Below are 22056 nucleotides of genomic sequence, written 5' to 3'. Positions count from 1 at the left end.
AATGAGGAGTAAGAAGTGAAATACTGATGGTTTTGCCCATTGCAATCAGCTAGGGTTAAAGTGCAATTTCACTGAAAAGGACTGAAGTGAAACAAAACAAAACAAAACACTAGGTATTTATATGTTCAAGATCTTAGAAGCATCTGAAAATGTTTTTATATTTTATTTTTCCTTTTTGTATTATTATTTTTAAAGTAATCCAACCTGGGTCTTGAACTCCTGACTCCTAGATCAAGAGACCAAGAGTCTCAGGCTCTACCCACTGAGCTAGCCAGGCACCCCCAAAGAAGCATCTGGTTACAAAGAAATCATTGAAGTCCTAATGCTGTTACAGTGAATTCCACAACACATAACAATCCAAATACAGGTTCTGAAACCAAGCAGGCTTAAATTCTCCTCTGTACTGTAGCTATGTACTCAGGGCCTGCTTTCTAACCTCTCTTAATCTCAGTTTCCTCATTTTATAAATAGGCCAATAAGGTTGATGTGAGGATTAAAATAATGCATCATAAGGTGCCTGGCACAAAGTTACTCTTTAATCAAAACTGCACAATAGTGTTATACATAAAGGACTAGTTCTCAAGTGTACACTTAAAAACAAATTGTAACCAATAACTTAAATCTACCATTTTTCACAGTGCTACCATTTTTGCTGATTTATCAGTGGGATAACGTATTAAAAATTGTACAGACAACTATTTTTAACTCTCATGATCTCTGATAAATCCCAGTCAACCTCTCAGGAAAAAATAAGGAAACGTTGACCCACCAAAGATTTCTGAAAGTCAGATGATAACAGCTGAACTGTATTTCTCGTTCCTTCTATGCAGGAAATTGATGTAGTAGATTTATGTTGAGAGAAAATTTTTGCCCAAGAAACTCAAATGGGCCAGTGAGGATACTGCAGGTATCCGAACCCCCATGGCTGTAACATGTTACATAATGGTCTCAAAGTTCATATTATGGCATGTGTCAGAATTTTCATCTTTTTTTTTTTTAATCTTTGAACGTTTATTTTTGAAAGGGGGAGGGGAGGGCAGAGAGGGAAGGAGACAGAATCTGAAGCAGGCTCCAGGTTCTGACGTAACAGCACAGAGCCCATGTGGGGCTGGAACTCACAAACCCTGAGATCGGGACCTGAGCCACAGTTGGTGGCTTACCCAACTGAGCCACCCAGGCGTCCCTCCATCTTCTTTAAAGAACAACATTCCATTACATGTATACACAGGTATAATAAACCTTCATCCCTCCATTGACATATGGGTTGCTTTCCAATTTTCCACTTTGGCTATTGTGAATAATGCTATGACCATAAATAGCTTTGAGACACTTATCAATTCTTTGGGGGTATATACCCACAGGTGGAATTGCTAGATCATATAATTGTACCTTTAATTTTTTTGAGCACCCGCCACGCTATTTTCCACCACCACTGCACTATTTTGTATTCCCACCAGCAGCACACAGGGTTCCAATTTCTCCACATACTCACCAACACTATTTTTTTTTTTTTTACAATAGCCATACCAAACAATGAGTATGAGGTAATATGAAGGAAAAAAAAAATAATGCCATCATTCCTAGAAGCAAAGGCATTTCACTCCACCGACGGCAGCCAGTCTTGAAGCCTCCTTCTCCGTCCACAGGTCCGTCCACAGGTCCGTCCACAGGTCCCTCCTCACCACCCACTCCCTGAGAAGGGCGGGATGGGGGAGGGGTGCAGCCTCGCCTCTCTGGAGGGACTGGTCACCGCGGCGGTGGGAGGGCAAAGCCGACTGGGACGTACCCCTCGTGAGCCAGAGCTGGCAGCAGACGATCTGTGTTGCGGTACCACTGGGACTTCGAGCCCCGTTTCTGAAAAGGGTCACAAAGAGCCCGGCGGGCTCTTAGCGGGTCCTAGCATCCCGGCGTGACAAGCCGAAGCGGGCAAGGCTGTGGCCGGAAGTTCAGGAGCAGCGGGGTTCTGTCGGGGCAAGGCGGAGGGTGTTGAGGGCGGCCGCTAGACCTAGGCTCTTGCATGTTTCCTGGCGACGGGGCTTAGCGGGACGTAGTGGGGCGGGGCGCAGTCTTGTTCTCAGACGGTGCTGGCGGTGGGGTGTGCGGGGAGGGGGGGGGCGCGGGGTGGACGCGGGGCGGTCGGTGGAGCCGGCGCATGCGCGCTCCGGGGCTCAGCGGAGCCTGTGACCATGGCGGAAGTGCTGGGCGGCCGCGCAGTGCGGCAGGTGCGGCTACTCCTGTCGGTGCTGAAGCCAGGGAACCACGTCCCGTATGCTGGGCCTGCAGCCGCATTCGGGTAATGATGTCCTCTTCCCTCCGGGGGCCCCTGCGGCCAGGGTTGCGTGCTGGGGGGCAGTGGGAGGGCAACGCGCCAGCCAGGAGGCGGGCGGGCAGGGCGGTGCGGGCTGCTGCCGTGGGCGCAGCCTCGCTGCCCTCTCGCCCTTTGCTCCAAGACCCGAGCCTGTCCCACGTGGGTGCGCGGGAGGCGGTGGAAGTAACCACTTATGCTGCTCCTGGCCTTGGCACTGCAGCCGTGCGTCAGCTTCAGTTCTGTGACTCGAGAGCCCTAAAGGACTTGGGTGATGGAGTCCAAGCCCCTCGTTGTGTGGACGAGAGACCCAGGGAGGTAACGTAATTTGCCCATAGTCACAGACACACTCATGACCGAGATTAGAATCTCAAACCCTTCATTCTTGGCTGCTCTGCCCTGTGTCTTCACACCCTCAGGGCTCCAGTGTCTCCTGCTTCTTATATCAAAAACCAGCCTGAGAATCTCCTTAAGCTATGAGCTGTTGTAGTCAGGCCCAAGCCCCTGAGTCATCGTTATCACCTTCTTGTTCTTCTTTTTTCTTTTTCTTTTTTTCTTTTTTCCCCCTTATTTTGAACTGTAATGTGCAAAAAAACCACCTTGGGAACCTGGGAAAATTCACAATCCTTGGCCTGACTCTCAGAGCTTATGGTGTAGGTGGAGAAAGCCAAGAATCTGCCTTTTTCTTTTCTGACCCTCCCTATCCCTCATGCATATTTCGAGATAAAACAACAAAAACAACTAGATTAAGCTCTGACCTACCGTCTTTTTTAAAAATGTTTATTTATTTATTTTATTTATTTATTTTAAGGGAGAGAGGGAATCCCAAGCAGGCTCCACGCTCAGTGCAGAGCCCCACTTGGGGCTGGACCCCACAACCATGAGATCATGACCTGAGCCAAAACCAAGAGCCCCAGGCTTAATGAACTGAGCTATCCAGGCGCCCTCCCCCTTTTTTAAATGTCTGACCTACTGTCTTAAAAATGGGTGCCCTTGGCCCCAAGAGATACTAAGAAGAAAATGTAGTTAGAGCAGCATGAAACTTGCTTTACTTTATTCTCTCTACCTGTACACAAATGTACACAGGATATGTATGCAATTAACTGCTGATGGATCAGTTCCATTTATAGGAAAAGTCAAATGCTAGATGGGTACCTGGCATTCAGAATTTGAGTTGATCTGGGGCGCCTGGGTGGTTCAGACGGTTAAGCAACTGACTTAGGCTCAGGTTATGATCTCACGGTTTGTGAGTTCGAGCCCCACATTGGGCTCTGTGCTGACAGCTCAGAGCCTGGAGCCTGCTTTGGATTCTGTGTCTCCATCTGTCTCTGCCCCACCCCTGCTTGCACCCTGTCTCTCAAAAATGAATAAACGTTAAAAAAAAATTTAGAATTTGAGTTGATCTAATGTGGAAACTTCTCATTTGAAAGTTTGATTTGGAAGGAGAAGGGAAAAATCTGACCAGCTTTAAATTTTTATGTTGTGATTAACTAGTTCTTGAATTTCATATTTGATTTATTTAAATTCTTTTTAAATATTTTAGAACTTTTAGAAGACTTTTGGGACTATTTTAATACAGATGGAAAAATATGTCAATGTTCACAGCTGTATAAATCTACATGGAAAAATGGAAATTTATCCAGTTTCCAATTTGCAGAAAGAGATTGAAATAAGGTTACTATGTGCCAGTACCCAAGTTAAGATAGGTTATTTCATGGTTGCAGGAAGGCCCCATCCATTTAATGTTAATCGTTCTTCCTAAAACATCTCTGAAAAACCGGTTTCTCTGGATTTCAAACTGCCATTTCATAAATGCACTTGCAAGTTGATATTACATGTAATCAGAGAAAACCAGCAGTGGTATTCGTTAATCCTGAAATGAGGCTGCAGCCCAATGTAAGCAGGTGAAAGCTCTGCTTTTAAAACCTTTGCCTCAGAACAGCCGGTGCCCAACCTACACTTGAGTTGTGTTCCAAAAGCTTGTTTTTGTAAGTCTGTTGTTTGGAACTCTCTTTTTTATTTTGTAGTCTGTAAAGTGGTTTGTTCCAGGACTGGGTAAGAAGGCTTTTCTACCTGCAGTTGTATGTTACGTACAGTTACAGTATTAGTAATTTATAGAACCTAATAACCTGTCGGAAGAAAACTGTTTTCTGAGTTCAACCTTGGGATGATCTGCCTGAGAATCAAAGACCCTCCTTTCCCTGGCACTGCCTTGTTCCTTCTGTCTGGCAGTCCGGGTGAGTGGCCCCAGGGCTAGAGCCCTGTTGGGGACTTTGTTCAGCTTCCAGGTCACAGAAAAAACAAGGCCTCTGGTGTTTACAAGGCTGCATTGCTACTTCCTAGCTGCACAAATGTAAGCAAGTTACTTAACCTCTCTGAGCCAAGTGCCTTGCACTTCTGAGGATTTGAGACAATAAATGTAAAAGTCCTGGGATATAATAATAATTCACTAATTAGTTGCTACAATTAATAATGATACAGATAAGAATATCTAATAATGCAGTGTGTAAAAGATGCAAAATAAGTCCTCAAAATTCATTTAATTCCAAGCCCTAGGGGGTAGCTAATTATTAGAGTTAATAGTTACTTTGGAAAAAATATACAACAGAAATAGCCGAACATAAGAGATACAGAGAACGTGTAGGACTTTCAAAGTGAGGATGTGTTTTATTAATTGACCCCATTTTTCTTTTTTTTTTTTTTAAATTTTTATAACATTTATTTATTTTTTTTGAGAGACGGAAGGCGGGGGCAGAGAGAGAGGGAGACACAGAATCCGAAGTAAGCTCCAGGCTCCAAGCTGTCAGCACAGAGCCTGATGTGGGGCTCAGACTCACAAACTGTGAGATCATGACTTGAGCTGAAGTCAGATGTTTAGCCGATTGAGCCACCCATGTCTCCCTACCCCATTTTTGTTTCTAAGCAAAGGGCAAAATGCCAAAGGCTCTGATGTCATACACTCAGGTATAAATAACTAGTAATGTGACTGGGGCAAGTTGCCTAAACACTCCAATCTTCAGGTTCCTCAAAGGTAAAATTAGGGTAAATATAATGTAAGCTCTTAGTAGAGTTCATTATTTAGCTTAATAATGAAACTAAATGTGAGTTTTAGTTTATTTTCCGCAAGCTGTTAAATTCTTGCTTTCCACCACAGTAAACTTTCCTTCTTTGAAGGGAGCAGCTCAAGCCCCCTCAGTCCAGAAGATATTGTGTTGTATTGCTCCTGACCTCCTTCTAACCCTTTCACAAAATTGCCTATCCAGCCACCCAGAAAAAGAGAGTCAAGGACAAATATGAGGTAAGATATAGGCTATTCTAGGTGAGCGTGCCTTCCTATATAGGCTGTTTTCAATAGGGAGATAGGATTTTTTTTTTTCCTTCTACAAGAAATTAACTCAGTATAGTTGTTCTCAACCTTGGTTGCTTATTGGAATCTCTTGGGAAATTAAAAAAAAACACAGATGCTTGTATCCCACCACAGAGATTTTGATTTAGTACAGTCTGGGCATCTGGAGATTTAAATTTGCCAGATGATGCAAATCTAAGTTTGACCCTCACTGATGTAGTGGGAAGTTGGAAATATTCTCATAAAAAGGGGCTGATTAGCAGCTGTGTAGATGTTGGTTAAGGTGTGGGGAACTTAGTGTCTGATGTCTGCACCCTCAGAATCTCCTGTATCCCCCAACTTCTCTGTCATAATACTAGGCAAACTGCATAGTACCTGCTAGTTGCAGATTTAATTATCTGTCTTTCCTGCCAGCCTCTAAACTACATGGAGGGCCCAGAGCAATAGGAGTTTAGGAAGTACATGAATGAATGAATAAATAGTACAGTAGAGTTTTGGTGTTATTGACAGCACATGTCAGTGTGCTCACTGCAGCAGCACACATACTAAAATTGGACTGATACACAGAAGATTAGCATGGCCCCTGTGCAATGATGACACGCAAATTTGTGAAACCTCTCATATTTAAAAAAATAATAGAGGGGCACCTGGGTGGCTCAGTCGGTTAAGCGTCCGATGTCGGCTCAGGTCATGATCTCACGGTCCGTGAGTTCGAGCCCCGCGTCGGGCTCTGTGCTGACAGCTCAGAGCCTGGAGCCTGCTTTGGATTCTGTGTCTCCCTCTCTCTCTGACCTTCCCCCGTTCATGCTCTGTCTCTCTCTGTCTCAAAAATAAATAAACATTAAAAAAAAAATAAAAAAATAATAGAAAAAGGAAGCACCTGTCAGGGTTCTGCCCCAGTCATTGAGTGATAGTCTCTCCCAGGATTGTCCTAGGCAGTTTATATATATATATATTTTAAATGTTTTATTTATTTTTTTGAGAGAGTGCAAGCAGGCGAGGGGCAGAGAGGATCCAGAGTGGGCTCTGCATTGACAGCAGCGAGCCTGATGTGCGGCTTGAATTCCTGAACTGTGAGACCATGACCTGAGCCTAAGTCAGAGGTTCAGCCGACTGAGCCACCCAAGACACCCACTAGACAGTTAATGGTTTTAACTCTCCACAGGTGATTCCAATGAGCACACCTGCTTAAGAACACCTGGGTTAGAGAAGCAACGTGATTATTAGGGAGAAAGTGGTGGTAAAGATGGATTGACACCTGAAAGATTCATTTTTGGTCTTTATAAATTTTCTGAAGTTTTGTATCCTTTTTCCTATGTGAGAGTTTGATTGTGGTTCAAGTAATAAGCACATTTCAGGGCCATCAAAGGCCTGGTCTCTGCAGCCTGATTTTTCTTTTAACACACATAACGTGAGGCCTGAATTACTGTCCAAGAGCCCCTTGATAAGCTGGAGAAAAAATGCTTTACTCATTTCATTGGTCTTATATTTATGTGAAAATAAATCATTCAATAATTCTGTTTTTTAATAAAATGCTTTTTCTTGTATTTGTAATTGATTTGCTTTGATTTACTTTCATTCATAAACAGTTCTCTGCCCTGTTTCCTCCACCTGGAGATTGATAAAAGGTTTTTGGCAACCTCCATTAACCCCAGTGGGTGGGCTGATGTGATAGTGGCATGTACCTCTGGTGTGGTGACATACAGGATGTTGATGACAAGGCACTAGGGGCATTTTCTTTCCCCTCAGCCTAGCTTCAAGCCCCCTTGGCATTTGGCCCCAACCTTTGCTCACTCTTTGCCCCCGTACCCCTGCCAGACTGAACACTGCCTTTCCCCCGACATATGTCCCTTGCTTCCGGGCCTTTGATCATGCTATTTCTTCTTCTAGGAGCACCCTCCCCACCACATTCTTTTTTTCAAAATTTTACTCCTCTTGGAAGTTAATTCAAATGCTACTTTTTCACTCCTCTTCAGATACCTCTATTCAACCCTGATAATGGTCTCTGTCTCCCTTCTTTTTTTTTTTAATTTTTTTTTAATGTTTGTTTATTTTTGAGAGAGAGACAGAGCCTGAGCAGGGGAGAGGCAGAGAGAGAGGAGAGACAGAATCTGAAACAGGCTGCAGGCTCTGAGCTGTCAGCACAGAGCCCGACACGGGGCTTGAACCCATGAACAGCGAGATCATGACCTGAGCCGAAGTCAGACGCTCAACCAACTGAGCCACCCAGATGCCCCTGTCTCCCTTCTAAAACCATCTTCTGCCTTAGTAAACCCTTCCCTGACATTGAGTTCCATTATGCCAAATCTAGACTACGTGGTTTTTACATTCATCTTAGGCAACCAAAAGATGGGATGGGGTTAATTGAGAGGAAAAGTTTGGAACAGGGAATCCAAACACAGGTATAGCAAAATGCAAAGGGAATTTAGAGGTTTTTTGCAGAAGAGACTTCAGAATGATCATGAAAGCTGAAGGAAAGGAAGCCCCTGGAAGGTAGTGCCCTTGTGGGGGCCCCTGAACAGATGCACCTAGTGAGAGCACACCCAGCCATGAAAACTTGGACATTGAGAAAGATATTGTGCATAACCTCCTCACGGCACAAGATGATTCTTACAAGCATTCTTGAATACCACCAAGGAAGGGAGACCCTCAAAGATCTTTAGGGCATGAGGTGTAATAAAGGTACATGTTATCACTAACATGAGCCATGCAAATGCTAGTCACCTCTAGTTAGGGAGCTGCATCATTCCTGTGTGGTGAATATAGGAAACACTAATAACTTGTTCCAACCGGGCTCCTCATGCTTCTTGTCTCAGTCATAACCTACGCCTCTCTGACAGATTGCAGAGCAAATCTCTTGTGCCTTTTATCTTCTCTCCTACTAGATTGTGGGCAAAACAGATGTGTCAATAAATGTTTGTGTAAATGAATCATTCTTACTACAGTGTTATTTGCTTTTATCTGGATCCTAGAGCCATCTGAACAGTACAAATGAATGACTCAGAAGAATAGGACATTGATAAGTAACATGGCAGTGTCAGTATGACAACACGCTTGTTCAGTGGCTTTGTTACTGCTCCTCATAATTTTCCTATAGGTAATGAGCTTATGGTTATGTCCCGGCTTTATTACCACCCAATTCTGTCCTATTTGCAGAAGTTGTGTTAAGACTTGGTGTACCTGCATTCAGCACATCCGTTTCTGCATGCTCATTTTAAATGGGCGATGACATGAAACCCAAAGAGGAAAGAGCACCTCATTTTGTAAAAAGTGCTTCATTTCAATAAGCATTTTAACTAACTGCAGAAATAGGAGTAAAGAGTATGTAAAAGAAAAAGAGAGGCAGCGGTTAATTTAAATTCCTTAATATTCTGTGTGGAGAAGAGGAGCACCTCCTTCTCGCATCTGTCTTGGCATACCAAAATGTCCCTTCCATGTGTCACTCAGCTGTCTGGGAAATTGGTGGGGAGGCTGTTAGGGCCTGATGCAGGAGCCATGTATGTGTTCCATTGCTATATATCCCTGCATAGTTGTTCTAGAGCTTCTGGAAGAGCAGGAGAGGACAGTTTCTTCAGAGAAGGACCCTTGGTAAGGTACACATGTGAGTCAGAACAGACCCTGGCCTTGATTCTGGCCCAAGGTGCACTCCTGTGCCAACATGTCCAGTTAGATCCTGTGTCGGAGGTTTTGGGCCAAGGAGGGTCCACGGTACAGGGGAGGGCTCTTGGGATGGAAGCTTATGGACCTGGCTATTTAACAACACAAATATTTCAACATGTTAAAAACCGGTCTGGCCATAGCAGTGCAGACAGGCATTCCTGCTAAGAATGCTTATGTGGCTGGCTAGAGAACATGAGAGGCCATACTCCTAAAGGACTGCCTGGAGACCCCTGAGACCATCTCACCTTTAGGAACTCTGTCGATGCAGCTGAAGTTCAGGTAATCCCTTTAGATCTGTTCTAAGGTCTTCCCTGTTGTTGCTGACCCTAATGTTCCATTGTGTGGAGCTCCTGTGTCAGCCTGCACACTGGCCCCCTGGCTTCCAGCTCACCAGGCCTGTGCCCATGGGACCTGTGTGGCCACTGGTTGCAGCAACATGTCAGTACTTTTGTAGGGTAAGTCCTGGGCTGGTGTTGTAGGATATTCACATATGAAGGCACAGTTCAGATCTGCAGTCTAGAAAGGTCCCTTTTCAGGTTGGAAAAACTTAAGCACACATCAGAGTAATCCAAGAAGCCTGAGGAGGGTCCTGGAACTGACGTGGGTATGTAAAAGGACAATTTTGTCATATTAACATTTGTGCTAAGTAATTTTTCTTTGGGGATGGGATTTTTCTCTTCCAGCACCTCAGTAACCTCTGCCAAAGTGGCTGTGAATGGTGTCCACTTGCATTATCAGCGGACTGGAGAGGGAGAGCATGCGGTCCTGCTGCTTCCTGGAATGTTGGGTCTGGAAGTTTTTTCATGGAATTTGCATGCTGTGTAGTCTAGGATGCATTCACAATAGTAGATGCCAAATGTTGATTATTAACTTTAGTGCTTTGCTGAAATGCTTTAAGCGTTTTATTTATTTGTGAGAGAGGGAGGGAGACGCAGAATCTGAAGCAGGCTCCAGGCTCTGAGCTGTTGGCACAGAGCCCGACACGGGGTTTGAACCCATGAACCATGAGATCATGACCCGAACCAAAGCCAAACGCTCAACTGATGAGCACCCCAGGCACCCCTTAAATGCTTTAATATTTGCTACAAATTTAAGTGACTCAGAAAAGAAAGGCAACATTCTACTCTATGTAGTCTTTATTCCTTTAAATACCCGGGTTTTTTTCTCCTACAGACATACTGTGTAGTTGCCTACAATTTGGGAAGATGATAGGAGTTGAGGAAAGGGGTGTGGGAAGAAGGGATAGATGAAGGTAGAAGATGAGCTAGTGACCAACCATCCCAGTGTGCCTGGAATTGAGGGGTTCCAGGATACAAGACTTTCAGTGCTAAAACATGGATTGCCCTGTTGCAGTTGATTATGTGCTCAATTAAAATAAGAGCTAAGAACAAGCTTAGTTTAAAGCCTTTTTGTAAATCAAAATTTAATTGGCATGAATGGAGCATGGTGAAGCCAACTGAATCTGTCTCATTTTCCAGATAAGTAATTTACATGTAGACAGTTTAGGGGGATAATTTCCAGCAATCCCAGGACATCTCAGATTTGGTTTTAAGGGCTTTAATATTGTTTTGACTTAAATAATCCCAATATATACTATTTCCTTATGACTTTTTTCTTCTAAAATAAAATGCTAAAATTTTCAATTACTTGATGGTTCCACTTGACTGAGCCTTAGCTGATTGTGGTACTATTGTAGCTATTGAAGCATCTTTGTCTAGATAGTATTTAGTATTTTTTTTTCCTCCTAAATTTTTGTAACAAAGGAGGAGATTTACTCTATTGACTGGTGTAGGTCTAAAGGTATCTATAAAGTAGTGAACAAGTTACTGACTTAAATTTCCATTATTTCAGTATTGTGATCGTGATCCAGGTATAAAACACTTTTCATAACTTAATTTCTTTATGTAAAACGTTAACCTGATCCCCAAATTAAAAACAGTGAGATTCTCTCTTCCAGTCCTCTGTCACCTAGCACCCAGTACCCTTCCCCACAGGCAACCAGTATTGTGTTTCCTTCTCAGGTATCATATACTGGTAACTATTCCTTAAAATAACTTTTTAAAGGTTTTAGTATTCTTTAGTATTTAGTATTTGGTATTCAGATGTATACCTGTGTGCCAGAAAAGAAGCGTCTCATCATTTCTGAAATTGGTCTTGAGATAAACTGTTCCCTTTTCCCACCTTCTCACCTCCTGCACCTCCTTCAGGGTGGTTCCCATGTGGAAGTCTCTTCAGTCCAGGGACCACAAGAGATGCTTTGTGTGTCAGAATAGTAGACATGCGCTTGAAATCCATTTATATTTTTGCCTTAGGTTTCCTGAATGATTTATTTACCTGATGGTGAGAAAGATAGATCTTTCCAGGAAGAATGGTAGTCCTATAATAATTAACATTATCCTGTAACAGAATCCTGTAACATCTTGAAAGACATTTTCTAATAGTAGCTTGTTTATCAAGCAAGATGTTCAGTATCCATGTGTGGCCTGAGCTACAAGTTCTTAGAAAGTAAGCAGACTTTAAAAATGAAATGCTGGGGCGCCTGGGTGGCTCAGTCGGTTAAGCGTCCGACTTCTGCTCAGGTCATGATCTCACCGCCGGTGAGTTCGAGCCCAACGGGGCTCTGTGCTGACGGCTCAGAGCCTGGAGCCTGCTTCGGATTCTGTGTCTCCCTCGCTCTCTGACCCTCCCCCATTCATGCTCTGTCTCTCTCTGTCTCAAAAATAAATAAACATTAAAAAAAATTTTAAATAAATAAATAAATAAATAAATAAATAAATAAATAAAAATAAAAATGAAATGCTGACTCGTCCCTAGACTGGGCTCCTTGAGAGTCTGGCCTTCTGGGCCACATGCAGTAGGTGTGTGCACACAGTGGCCGTGACCTCGCAGGTGGGCTGGGAATTGCCAGTCAGGTCCACCACAGGCTCAAGAACATAGTTCTGCTGGTTAACGTTTGCTGCTGTTTTTTTGGTTTTTGTTTGTTTGTTTGTTTTGTTTTTAAATTTTTTTTTAACTTTTTTTAATTAATTAATTTATTTTTTATTTTTGAGACAGGGAGAGACAGAGCATGAACAGGGGAGGGTCAGAGAGAGGGAGACACAGAATCCGAAGCAGGCTCCAGGCTCTGAGCGGTCAGCACAGAGCCCAACGCGGGGCTCGAACTCACGGACCGCGAGATCATGACCTGAGCCGAAGTCGGCCGCTTAACCCACTGAGCCACCGAGGCGCCCCGCGTTTGCTGGTGTTTTAATGAAATAATTAATTTGATTTCCTCCCTCCACATCCTGCCCTCCCCCTGATTTCAGTGTCTTCGTTGAGTTTTCTGGTATTTATTTATAACCAGAAAATAAAATCTTCAGGGCTGTTCACATTTGCTTAGTAAAAAACACCTGGAAATTTAGAATTGTCCTTTGAATAACTTGTACCAAATCTCATACATTTGTTGACAGATAATATTGGGATCTCTCTCATTTATAAGTCATTTTTTTTAATGTTTATTTTTTTGAGAGAGAGAGAGCGAGCGTACGCGCACACAAGTGGGGGAGGGGCAGAGAGCGAGGAAGACGCAGAATCTGAAGCAAGCTCTGAGCTGTCATCACAGAACCTGATACAGGGCTCGAACCCATATATCGTGAGATCATGACCTGAGCCGAAGTTGGATGCTTAACTGCCTGAGCCACCCAGGTGCCCCTATAACAGCCAGTTTTTTAAAAGGAAAGAAAAAATAACCCAGAAACATATCATATCAATAAGTCAATTTCTATGCAATTTCATGAATTCCCTTTTTTTTTTTTTTTTAAGGAAGATTAATTGAAAAAGTATCAAAAATGCTGAAATAATACAGGGCCAAGTGTATTGGAGCCTCTGTCCTCAAAGTAGCCACTGGGAGGAGACAAAAGGCAGGTCTGAACTCTACCAGGAAAGGAAGTCAGCCTTCCAGTAAATGGATTTCATCATCACAAGACTATTTTGCTGACTGCATCCCACTGTCTAACTTTGAGTAGAAACTAGTTACTTTGTTTTAAGATTGTAGTTGTTTCTGCTTTTACTGTAATGTGTTTGAAATAATGAAATCCTTCACCTGAGGGTAACCAAATGGCTGTTTTTAGGAAGTGGAGAGACTGATTTTGGACCTCAGATTAAGAACCTCAATAAAAAGCTCTTCACCGTGGTTGCCTGGGATCCTCGAGGATATGGACATTCCAGACCCCCAGATCGAGATTTCCCATTGGACTTTTTTGAAAGGGATGCAAAAGATGCAGTTGATTTGATGAAGGTGGGTCTCTCAGGGAAGAGCCCAGAGGAGGGAGGATGACTGGGCCTGTCTTCATCTATTTTGTTTTTGTTTTTATTTCTACAAGGGTGATGCCATGTGATTCTTATAGAAAATTCAAGTTCAATCAAATAGGTGTGAATGAGGAAGTAGAAATATCCCACAATCCAATTAGAGATATCATTGTTATGACTTTGAGACTCCCTTTCCAGCCAATCTTCTGACACATATAAATACACAGGATTGTATTGATGGCATCATACTATATCTAATGTTTTTCCAACTTACTCTTAGAACAGTTTGTCGAGGAAATACTTTCAGTTAATAAATATAAATTTACATAAATATTATAATAGTCATATAGTAGTCCATTGTAGGGATGTACTGTCTTATTTCATATATCTCTAATGGTAGATAAATAACTTAATTTTTAAGTTCCTTTTTTTTTTGTGGTTATGAGCAGCAGGGCAGTGAACATTGTTTTGTCCATGGACATTTTAGTTCCTTTATAAACACCGTTGGTGTGGACACCCTACACCTGTCTCCTGGTACACATGTGCAAAAGTTCCATACATATCTAGGGGATGATGCCGGGTTATAGAAGATGCAAATGTTCGTTGGACAAGATAGTGCCAAATTATTATCCATGCGACTTCTAGCAATTTATAGTCCCATCAGTATCTTGGACTGATATTTGTTAAATCTTTAATTTTCCAAGTCATTCTAGTTTTACTCCTAGGCAACATCTGTCAGATGTAATCTTTGTTCAGTTTCCTTGTCAAACACATTTTCAGAGCCTGGTTGATATAAGGACTAGCATAACCTCCTGTGACACCATTCTCCTCCAGCCTGTCTCCAGACACTTCTTCCCGCAGTTGCCCTCAGTGGTTTTATCAGATGCAGTGACTTCATTTCATCCAGTAAATATCAAGTTCCCCTGTCTAATCTACATTACTAGTCTCAAAATCTTTGCTCAGGTGTGGGTGTGCATGCACATGTGATTTGTCATTTCTAAGGACAGCTGATCTCCACTGTTTCCAGAGATTTTATCCAAACAGAAGATGTCATTCTCTCATAATTCAAAACAATACTGTGTACTTAGATTTTTATGATACTTACATTTACACCAGAACTAAATGAGAAAAAAACATTTCTGTCATCAAATGCTGGCCTCTAGGACTTTTCTTTAATTATCAAGTGATGCTCCAAACCCCACACTGTACTCATTTGGATGATTGTTAATGATCAGATGCTTCTAGCAGAGAGGAGCAATCACCTGTGCTGTGCATTTCTCTGTATTTATCACAGACATTGAAGTTTAAGAAGGTGTCCTTGTTGGGGTGGAGCGATGGTGGTATTACAGCACTCATAGCAGCTGCAAGATATCCATCTTACATCAATAAGATGGTGATCTGGGGAGCCAATGCCTATGTGACTGAGGAAGATGAAACCATTTATCAGGGTAGGTTTCACAAGCGGGCGATGTCGTGACAAGTAACATCTTTGCCCTCCCCCTCTCATGTCTTACTATGACGTGTACTAACAAGGCCTATGTCATCTGCTTCCACTTCTCAGCTCTGCAGTAGGAAGAGTAACAAATTCTTGGAAGTAATATGGTTTAACCAGTCTGTGTTTTGAATTTTTTTTTAAGGTTGTTTATTTTTGAGAGACAGAGTGTGAGCAGGGGAGGGCAGAGAGAGAGGGAGACACAGAATCCAAAGCAGGCTCCAGGCTCTGAGCTGTCAGCACAAAGGCTGTCGTGGGGCTCGAACTCACAAACTGTGAGATCATGACTTGAGCCGAAGTTGGACACTTAACCAACTGAGCCACCCAGGCACCCCTAACCAGTCTGTCTTTCAATGCTTTCTATTTCCAAAAGTAACACTTTCATGACTCTGGAAAAGGTTTTATAAAACTCAGTGTTCACATTTCCTGCACCTGATAGTGAACTTCAAGGAGGGAGGGGTTGATGTAAAGTCTCATTTAAAATAATGTGAGTGTAAAAATGCACATTGTATTCAAATATGAAACCTTATATTTTGATAAAGAAATTTTTTGCGATTCACATTTCATTAGGTTGTCCTTCAAGCTTATCTTTGAAGTTTTTAGAGGCAGAAGAACGGGGGCCAGCAAACCTGGCAGCCTGTGGGCCAAATCCGGCCCACCATCTGTTTTTGTAAGGCTGGGCACTGATCGAGAAGGCTAGCGCTTTAAGACCTGGAGATCAATCTGGGGTGTCCCCTGCATCCCTGTTTCCTCCTCCGCTCCCAGTGTTGCTACCCAGGGCCTGTGCTGGTGGCCATTTACACACTGGTGACTGTTGGCTATTACCAGGCACTCCGTGGTGGAATCTCAGTCAGCGACTCAGGAGCCTAGCCTCCAGCAAGCTGACCAAACTGAAACTGCTTAGCTCTCAGGAGAAGGGCACACTGGGATCTGGGGGTATCTGAGGCAAAAAGCAAAAGTGACCTGGTCCCCACCAACGTCTGCCTGACCCACCAGGACCCTCTTCAGTCTGGTAGCTTTTTATCCTGGGTGTGTTTCCATTGGATCCCAGATGGCCCACCCCAGGCAGTCAGGGTCAAGCAGGTCAGAGGTTTCTCACCTTTAACCTACCTACCTGGTAACTGTGATTTTACCTCTTAGCTTGCAAAGCTAAAATAAGTTACTCTCTGGCCCTTGACAGAAAGCATTTGCAGACACAAGCCCTGGAATATCACAAGTCTGCTTTTATTCAGCTGTTCTGCAATTCACATGATTTAAGGAAGCTACTTCATGGCAGTGCTCTGTTGTAGAATCTTAGCCCTTACACTGTTTGGTAATGAACTATGAAACTTTTTTTTTAATGTTTACTTATTTTTGAGAGAGAGAGAGAGAGAGAGAAAGAGAGAGAGAGAGAGAACGTGCGAACACCAGCAGGGGAGGAGCAGAGAGAGAGGGGAACAGAGGATCCAAAGCAGGCTCTGTGCTGACAGCAGACAGCCTGATGCGGGTCTCTAAAACTCACGAACCTGACCTGAGCCAAAGTTGGACACTTAACCAACTGAGCCACCCAGGTGCCCCAGAACTATGAAACTCTTAAGTGATGAGTCTGATCTAGTGACCCATCCTAATTGACACTCTTGCCTGTCCTTGTTTTACCCCTACTGGGTTCAGAGGAGCAAAAATATTTTAAACTGAATGAAATGCATGTGATAATGCCTGCCCTGAGGTGTTTGTGTGATAATTCCAATATCTGGGTCATTTGGGGGGTCGGCATTTGTTGGCTGTCTTTTCGGTATCATCCTGTTAGAACTCTGAGAAATATTGTTTGTTTGTTTTGCTCGTTTTGTTTTTCCTTGGCATGCAGTCAACCTGGTTAGGTTCATACTACAAATTCTGTTTAGCCTTCTGCGGGTGGTAGTTCCAGCATCAGATCAGTTCTCAAAGCTTCTTCATGTCTGCCCCACACAAGCCCCACTCAGGCTATGCTGGGACTTAGACGGCAGTTTATATGGTAGTTTAGTTCTTGAAGTTTATGCTGTATGCTTTTTTTTTTGCATCTACCCCATGCATGCAGAGCCTAGGGGTGAATCACTTCATCGGTTCATATGCAGACTTAGAAACCCCCTTCAAAGCTCCTATGACCAGAAAGACAGATTTCTCTCATAAAGACAGGTTTTAGTAACCCCCTCCTCTGTTGTACAGTTCTGTGCATCTGGAACCGTCTTTAGGGCAAAGCGGCCAGAAAAAAGAGATGGACAAAATAATAGGGATTTCACCTACAGTCTTCAGATACAAGGGGTCCCTTTTTCTGGTACCTTTGGTCAAAGAGCCAGCCTTGTCTTGGGGTTTTAGGTAGCTGCCCCGACACTGTACTAGGAGTGCAGGCCCCTGGCTGTGTACTTTCACAGCTTGGACTAGGGTGAGAAGAAAGAGAGAAAGAAAAAGCAGTCTCCCTCATGCAGGGCAACCTGGTCCTTGTCCTCTGGCTACCTCTAAGGGTCTTCTTCAGTTTCTGTTTTTAATGCCTGCCATGCAGTTGTGTGATTCACCCCGTACCCCATATTTCAAAATTGGGACTCAAAGGAAGAAAAGGAAAATGAAACTCATCCCTTTTATGGGTCATTATTCAAGTTTTGGCTCCGTTCAATCTCTTACTCTTACACCTTGGCACAGTCCTCAGGTAGTTGCTTGTGGTGTATTCTACCTGGGGTCTAGTTGTAATCAGTGAGAGAGGAGCTGCTCCAGCTGAGCCAGCACCAAAGCCCAAGAGATCGGTACTCGAGCAGATGTCTTAGGGCTTCTGCTATGACTAGGGGGTGATATGTTCTAGACTCCTATTCAGCCAGACTCCCCCTGAGGCCTAGAGCCATATTTCTATCTACTTGCTGAGCACCTTCCTCTTGATAGCCTGGAAGTTAGTCATAACTAGTGTGTCTACATTGAACTCATTGCCTCATGACTCTTCCCACACCCCAGCTCACAATCTCTGTCTCATGCAGTGGTCCACGGTCTACCAGGTCATCCCTGGAGCACTAAGCCCTCCTCTCTGCCCTCTTCATTTAGCTGTGAGTGGACTCTGATAATACCACATTCCTAAGACCTTTAAAGGTAACCCCTCCTCCTCTCTTCTTGCCCACTCTTTTCCTGCTTCAGACCCTTGGCCTCCTAGGACAGTTTGTCTTCCATATGAGTTTCCTTGCTAAGGCAAGAACCTGGTCATTTAATTCTGCTACTTAAAACCCGTCAGTAACCTCACAGTGATGTTCAAGCACCTGGGCTGGCCCGGGCAGCCTGGCCCTAGCCAGTCCTTGTAGCCAGCCCCTCCTTTCCCCTCAGCCTTTCTGTGTGTCCCCCACATTGAATAGCTGCCATTCCTGAAGCAAGCTTCCTCCTTTGTGCCTCTCTGCCTTGGCATCTGCTGATGTGCTCACCTGCACTGGCCCCCCTTCTAGCCCAGTGTCCTCACCAAACTCATCTTCATCTGCCATTCCCAGCTCCCACAGCACTGCCTTTGTCGGAGGTCCCTGAGTCCTTGGGGCTGGGGTTTGGTGCTAGAACACTTTGCACACACTTTCACGATGGCCGTGTGTCCTGGGCAATGCCACCTTTCACAGCTCACCTCAGTCAATACTGTGTGAACTCACCATGTTTGGTGACTCTGACTTCCCTTCCTTTTGTAGACACACCAAAAAGTCTCCCTCTTAACCCCATACTCCCCTTTACTTACTGTCTGCTATGTCTCGGCTCCGTTTCCCAGCCATCAGTCCCACCTCCTCATGCCCCACTCTCTCCCTAACTTGTGTCAAGGTGGCTTCCAACCCATCAACCCCATGAAAGCAGTGTCTTGTTGCTGTCAAGCCTGTTGGATGCTTTATTGCCCTTTGTATTCCTTGGTCATGCTGCAGCATGTGAAAATACACACGTGGGGCACCTGGGTGGCTCAGCCTCTTGATTTCGGCTCAGGTCATGATCTCCCAATTCGTGGGATCAAGCCCCACGTGGGGCTCTGCACAGACAGTGTGGAGCCTGCTTGGAATTCTCTCTTTCCCTCTCTGTGCCCCTCACCTGTTCTTTCTCTCAAAAACAAACAAACAAACAAAAAACAAATAAACTGAAATAAATAAGCTTAAAAAAAGATATTTGAAGGGATGCCTGCGTGGCTCAGTTGGTTAAATGTCGGACTCTAGATTTCTGCTCAGGTCATGGTCTCACGGTTCATGAGTTGAGCCCTGCTGTCCGGTTCTGTGCTGATAACGTGGAGCCTGCTTGGGATTGTCTCTCTCCATCTGTCTCTGACCTTCCCACATGCATGCTCTCTCTCAAAATAAATAAGTAAACTTAAAAAAAATTTTTTTTTGTAATTTTAAATAAATAAGTAAACATAAAAAGAAAGAAAATGTACACATGATGTAAGATCAATCACACCCCTCTTCTTGAAGCTTTCTCTGCCTTGAAGTTCTTGCCCCCATGTTCTCATCTTGCCCTCCTATCTCTGCTTGTTCTGTGGCTTAGACACATCCCCACTCTGCTGGGCCCTGTGATGTTGGGCTCCTCCGGACGCTATCCTTAGCTCTCTGTTCCTCTTCTCTTTCTTACACTTGAGGAACTTCTCACATGCCTTGGCTTCACCAGACTCCCAAATTCCAGATATTCAGCTTCTTACCTGGTTGCCCCACGTGCACCTTATGTTTACTATGCCTAAAGTCTAGCTCATAATCTTTCCTCTACACCCCTTCTTCCTGCTACATTTCTCATTTTGGTAACTGATGCTCAGAAATATGCTATTTCTTCCACAAAATAATTTGTGATAAATGAATCGATAGTTATGATTTATTGAACGCCTACTGTGAGCTAACACTGACATAGCCCTGTATGACTTCAACCCAGGGCACAGAGAAGTGAAGGAACCTGTCCTGATGGTACAGACGTGTGGTGGCTGTTCCCCTCTGCAGTCTAGTGATCCAGCCCCATGTTCTGCCTGCGCTCTGCCTTTGCTGTGCCTGGAATCCCTCCCAGCTTTTCCATTCCTCCTGCCAGGCCTCCATCTGTCCCCACTTAGATTGACCAGCACTTTCCAACCTGTCCTCTGTCTCAGCCTCCTTTCAGTGTGCTTTCCAGACTGCTTAGATTGGAGTTTGCTAAGATGTAAATCTCATTGTATCTTACTTTGAAGCCCTTCAAGGTCTCCCATAGCTTTCTAGGTAAGTAGAGTTCAAACTCCTCTGCTTTGCCTACAAAGTTTGAGGAAACCAGGACCCCGGGCCTTTCTGGGTCCATCTCCTGCCACTTTTGTCTCCTCTACCCCCACACACCCATCATTTTCTTCAGGTACCTGAAAACCCCTGAAGTTCCAGCAGTAGGGGGCACGGCTTACTGTCTCTGCCAGTGTACTGCTCCCATACTTGCTTGCTGGCTTGTGTTCTCACGGACTCAGATCCTGCAGTGCATCCTCCGGGAAGCCCCCCACCACTGCCACTCCCGCTCATTGACCCCACCCCCTCCCCATCCTCCCCCAACTTCTCTAGGGACATTTATTCTATTCCACTCCTCTACAGAGGTCAGAGGTCGGTTACAACTCTCTAGACCATAAGGCCCTTGAGGGCAGAGACCTTATCTCATTCAGGTTTGTATCTGCTGTGACTGGCACTCAACAGGCTTCAGATAATGTTTACCAGAATAATTCACTAATTAGTGGTGAGCGAATGAGTTTTCTTCTGGTGCTTAGCACAAATTATATGCTCAGAAAGAGAAATGTATCAGTTTTGGGGGGAATACAAATCATATCTGTTTTGCATCAACAAACAGTTTGGTTCAAATGGTTTTTTTAGGAACTAAAACATAATTACTGCTTTTAAATTTTTTTTTGGTGGAAATTATGCTTTGGGGAAAAACTGGCTTCCTCTTGGAAAAAAATTAACAGAAGTAAGTAAATATACAGAATATTTTTGAATGTTTGTTACATGCTGGGTACTGTTGCTAGCACATTCCATGTCTGACTTATTTACTCTTTATCTCGGAGTGTTATTATAATTCTCATTTTTCAGATGAGGAAACCAGCACAGAGGTTAAGGAACTTGCTCAGGGTGACATGGCTAGCAGGTTCAAGTGCTGGCATTCAGACCCAGCCAGCTTGACTTCTGAGCTGTGTGTTTAACCACAGTGTTTGATGTGAACATCTGGCTTGCCCCAGCTCAGCTGGATACCCCTGTCCCTCGATATTTCGGTAATATTTCCCATTAGAGTCTAAAGCCTTGCCCCAGATTTTACATGCTCATAGATGCCTCTTCAAATGCCTGGTTTTACTGAGTTAACTCACTTTGAGAATCTCTCACTATCCCAAGAGGAGGAATTTACATTTTAGCAAGAAAAACATCTACACATTAAACATTAGCCAACTTGGTTCTTAAAAGATCTTGTCCTTCCTGTCACAGAGGAATTTTTTTTTATTTTATAAAAATATAGATAATTTTATAAAATATATAACTTTAAAACATTACATTTAGATTATGTATTAATAACATAGTAAAAATATAGTAATAATAAAGTAATAATAATATATCACATCTTCAAATTAAACATTAAATATTTAAATATATTTATATCTTATAAATATGTAACATAAATATCATGAATAATATATACTATATATTAAAGTATATGATATATATTTAAATTTTATTCTGTAATTATATATTTAAATTTTTAATTCAAATTTATTTAATTGTATAATATTTGGTACATATAATGCAATACATGTGGCACTGTGAATTATAGACACCCATGAGCCCACCATGGAACATAAGACTGATCACTGTTTGTACCCTCACTGTATGCATATGCTTCCTCCCCAGGCCTCCCCTACCTCTAGCCTGAGTCCTACAATCATCCTTATGCCTTTTTGAAAACACGCCTGTCACATATGTTTATATTCCTAAACAGTATATAATTTAATTCTATTTGGTTTTGAGCTGTACAAAGTGACTTCAT

At 43.4% G+C, this 22056-nt stretch overlaps 1 protein-coding gene and 1 non-coding gene across 4 annotated transcripts in view; both read left to right on the top strand.

The window, feature by feature from the left end:
- The first annotated feature begins 2141 nt into the window (after positions 1-2141).
- Positions 2142-22056, top strand: part of BPHL (biphenyl hydrolase like) — a 38795-nt gene continuing 18880 nt past the window's right edge. The window contains exons 1-4 of one of the 3 annotated variants that reach the window (XM_078446680.2): positions 2142-2293; positions 9995-10098; positions 13421-13587; positions 14893-15046. In XM_078446680.2, coding sequence (XP_078302806.1) covers positions 2187-2293; positions 9995-10098; positions 13421-13587; positions 14893-15046 — 532 coding nt within the window. In that variant the 5' untranslated portion in view covers positions 2142-2186. Of the gene's footprint in view, positions 2294-2368; positions 2624-9994; positions 10099-13420; positions 13588-14892; positions 15047-22056 lie in introns of those variants that run through there. The other 2 variants (XM_078446677.2, XM_078446679.2) reach the window with 2 other exon arrangements.
- Positions 6173-6279, top strand: LOC132668072 (U6 spliceosomal RNA). Its single transcript, XR_009605444.1, has one exon. It is a non-coding gene; the product is annotated as a U6 spliceosomal RNA (small nuclear RNA).

The sequence above is a fragment of the Panthera onca genome, chromosome B2 (genome assembly GCF_046562875.1).
Source record: "Panthera onca isolate mPanOnc1 chromosome B2, mPanOnc1 haplotype 2, whole genome shotgun sequence".
In the NCBI taxonomy this organism is placed as follows: domain Eukaryota; kingdom Metazoa; phylum Chordata; class Mammalia; order Carnivora; family Felidae; genus Panthera; species Panthera onca.
Note: the sequence above shows the minus strand (reverse complement) of the source record. Positions and strands in the feature narration are given on the sequence as shown.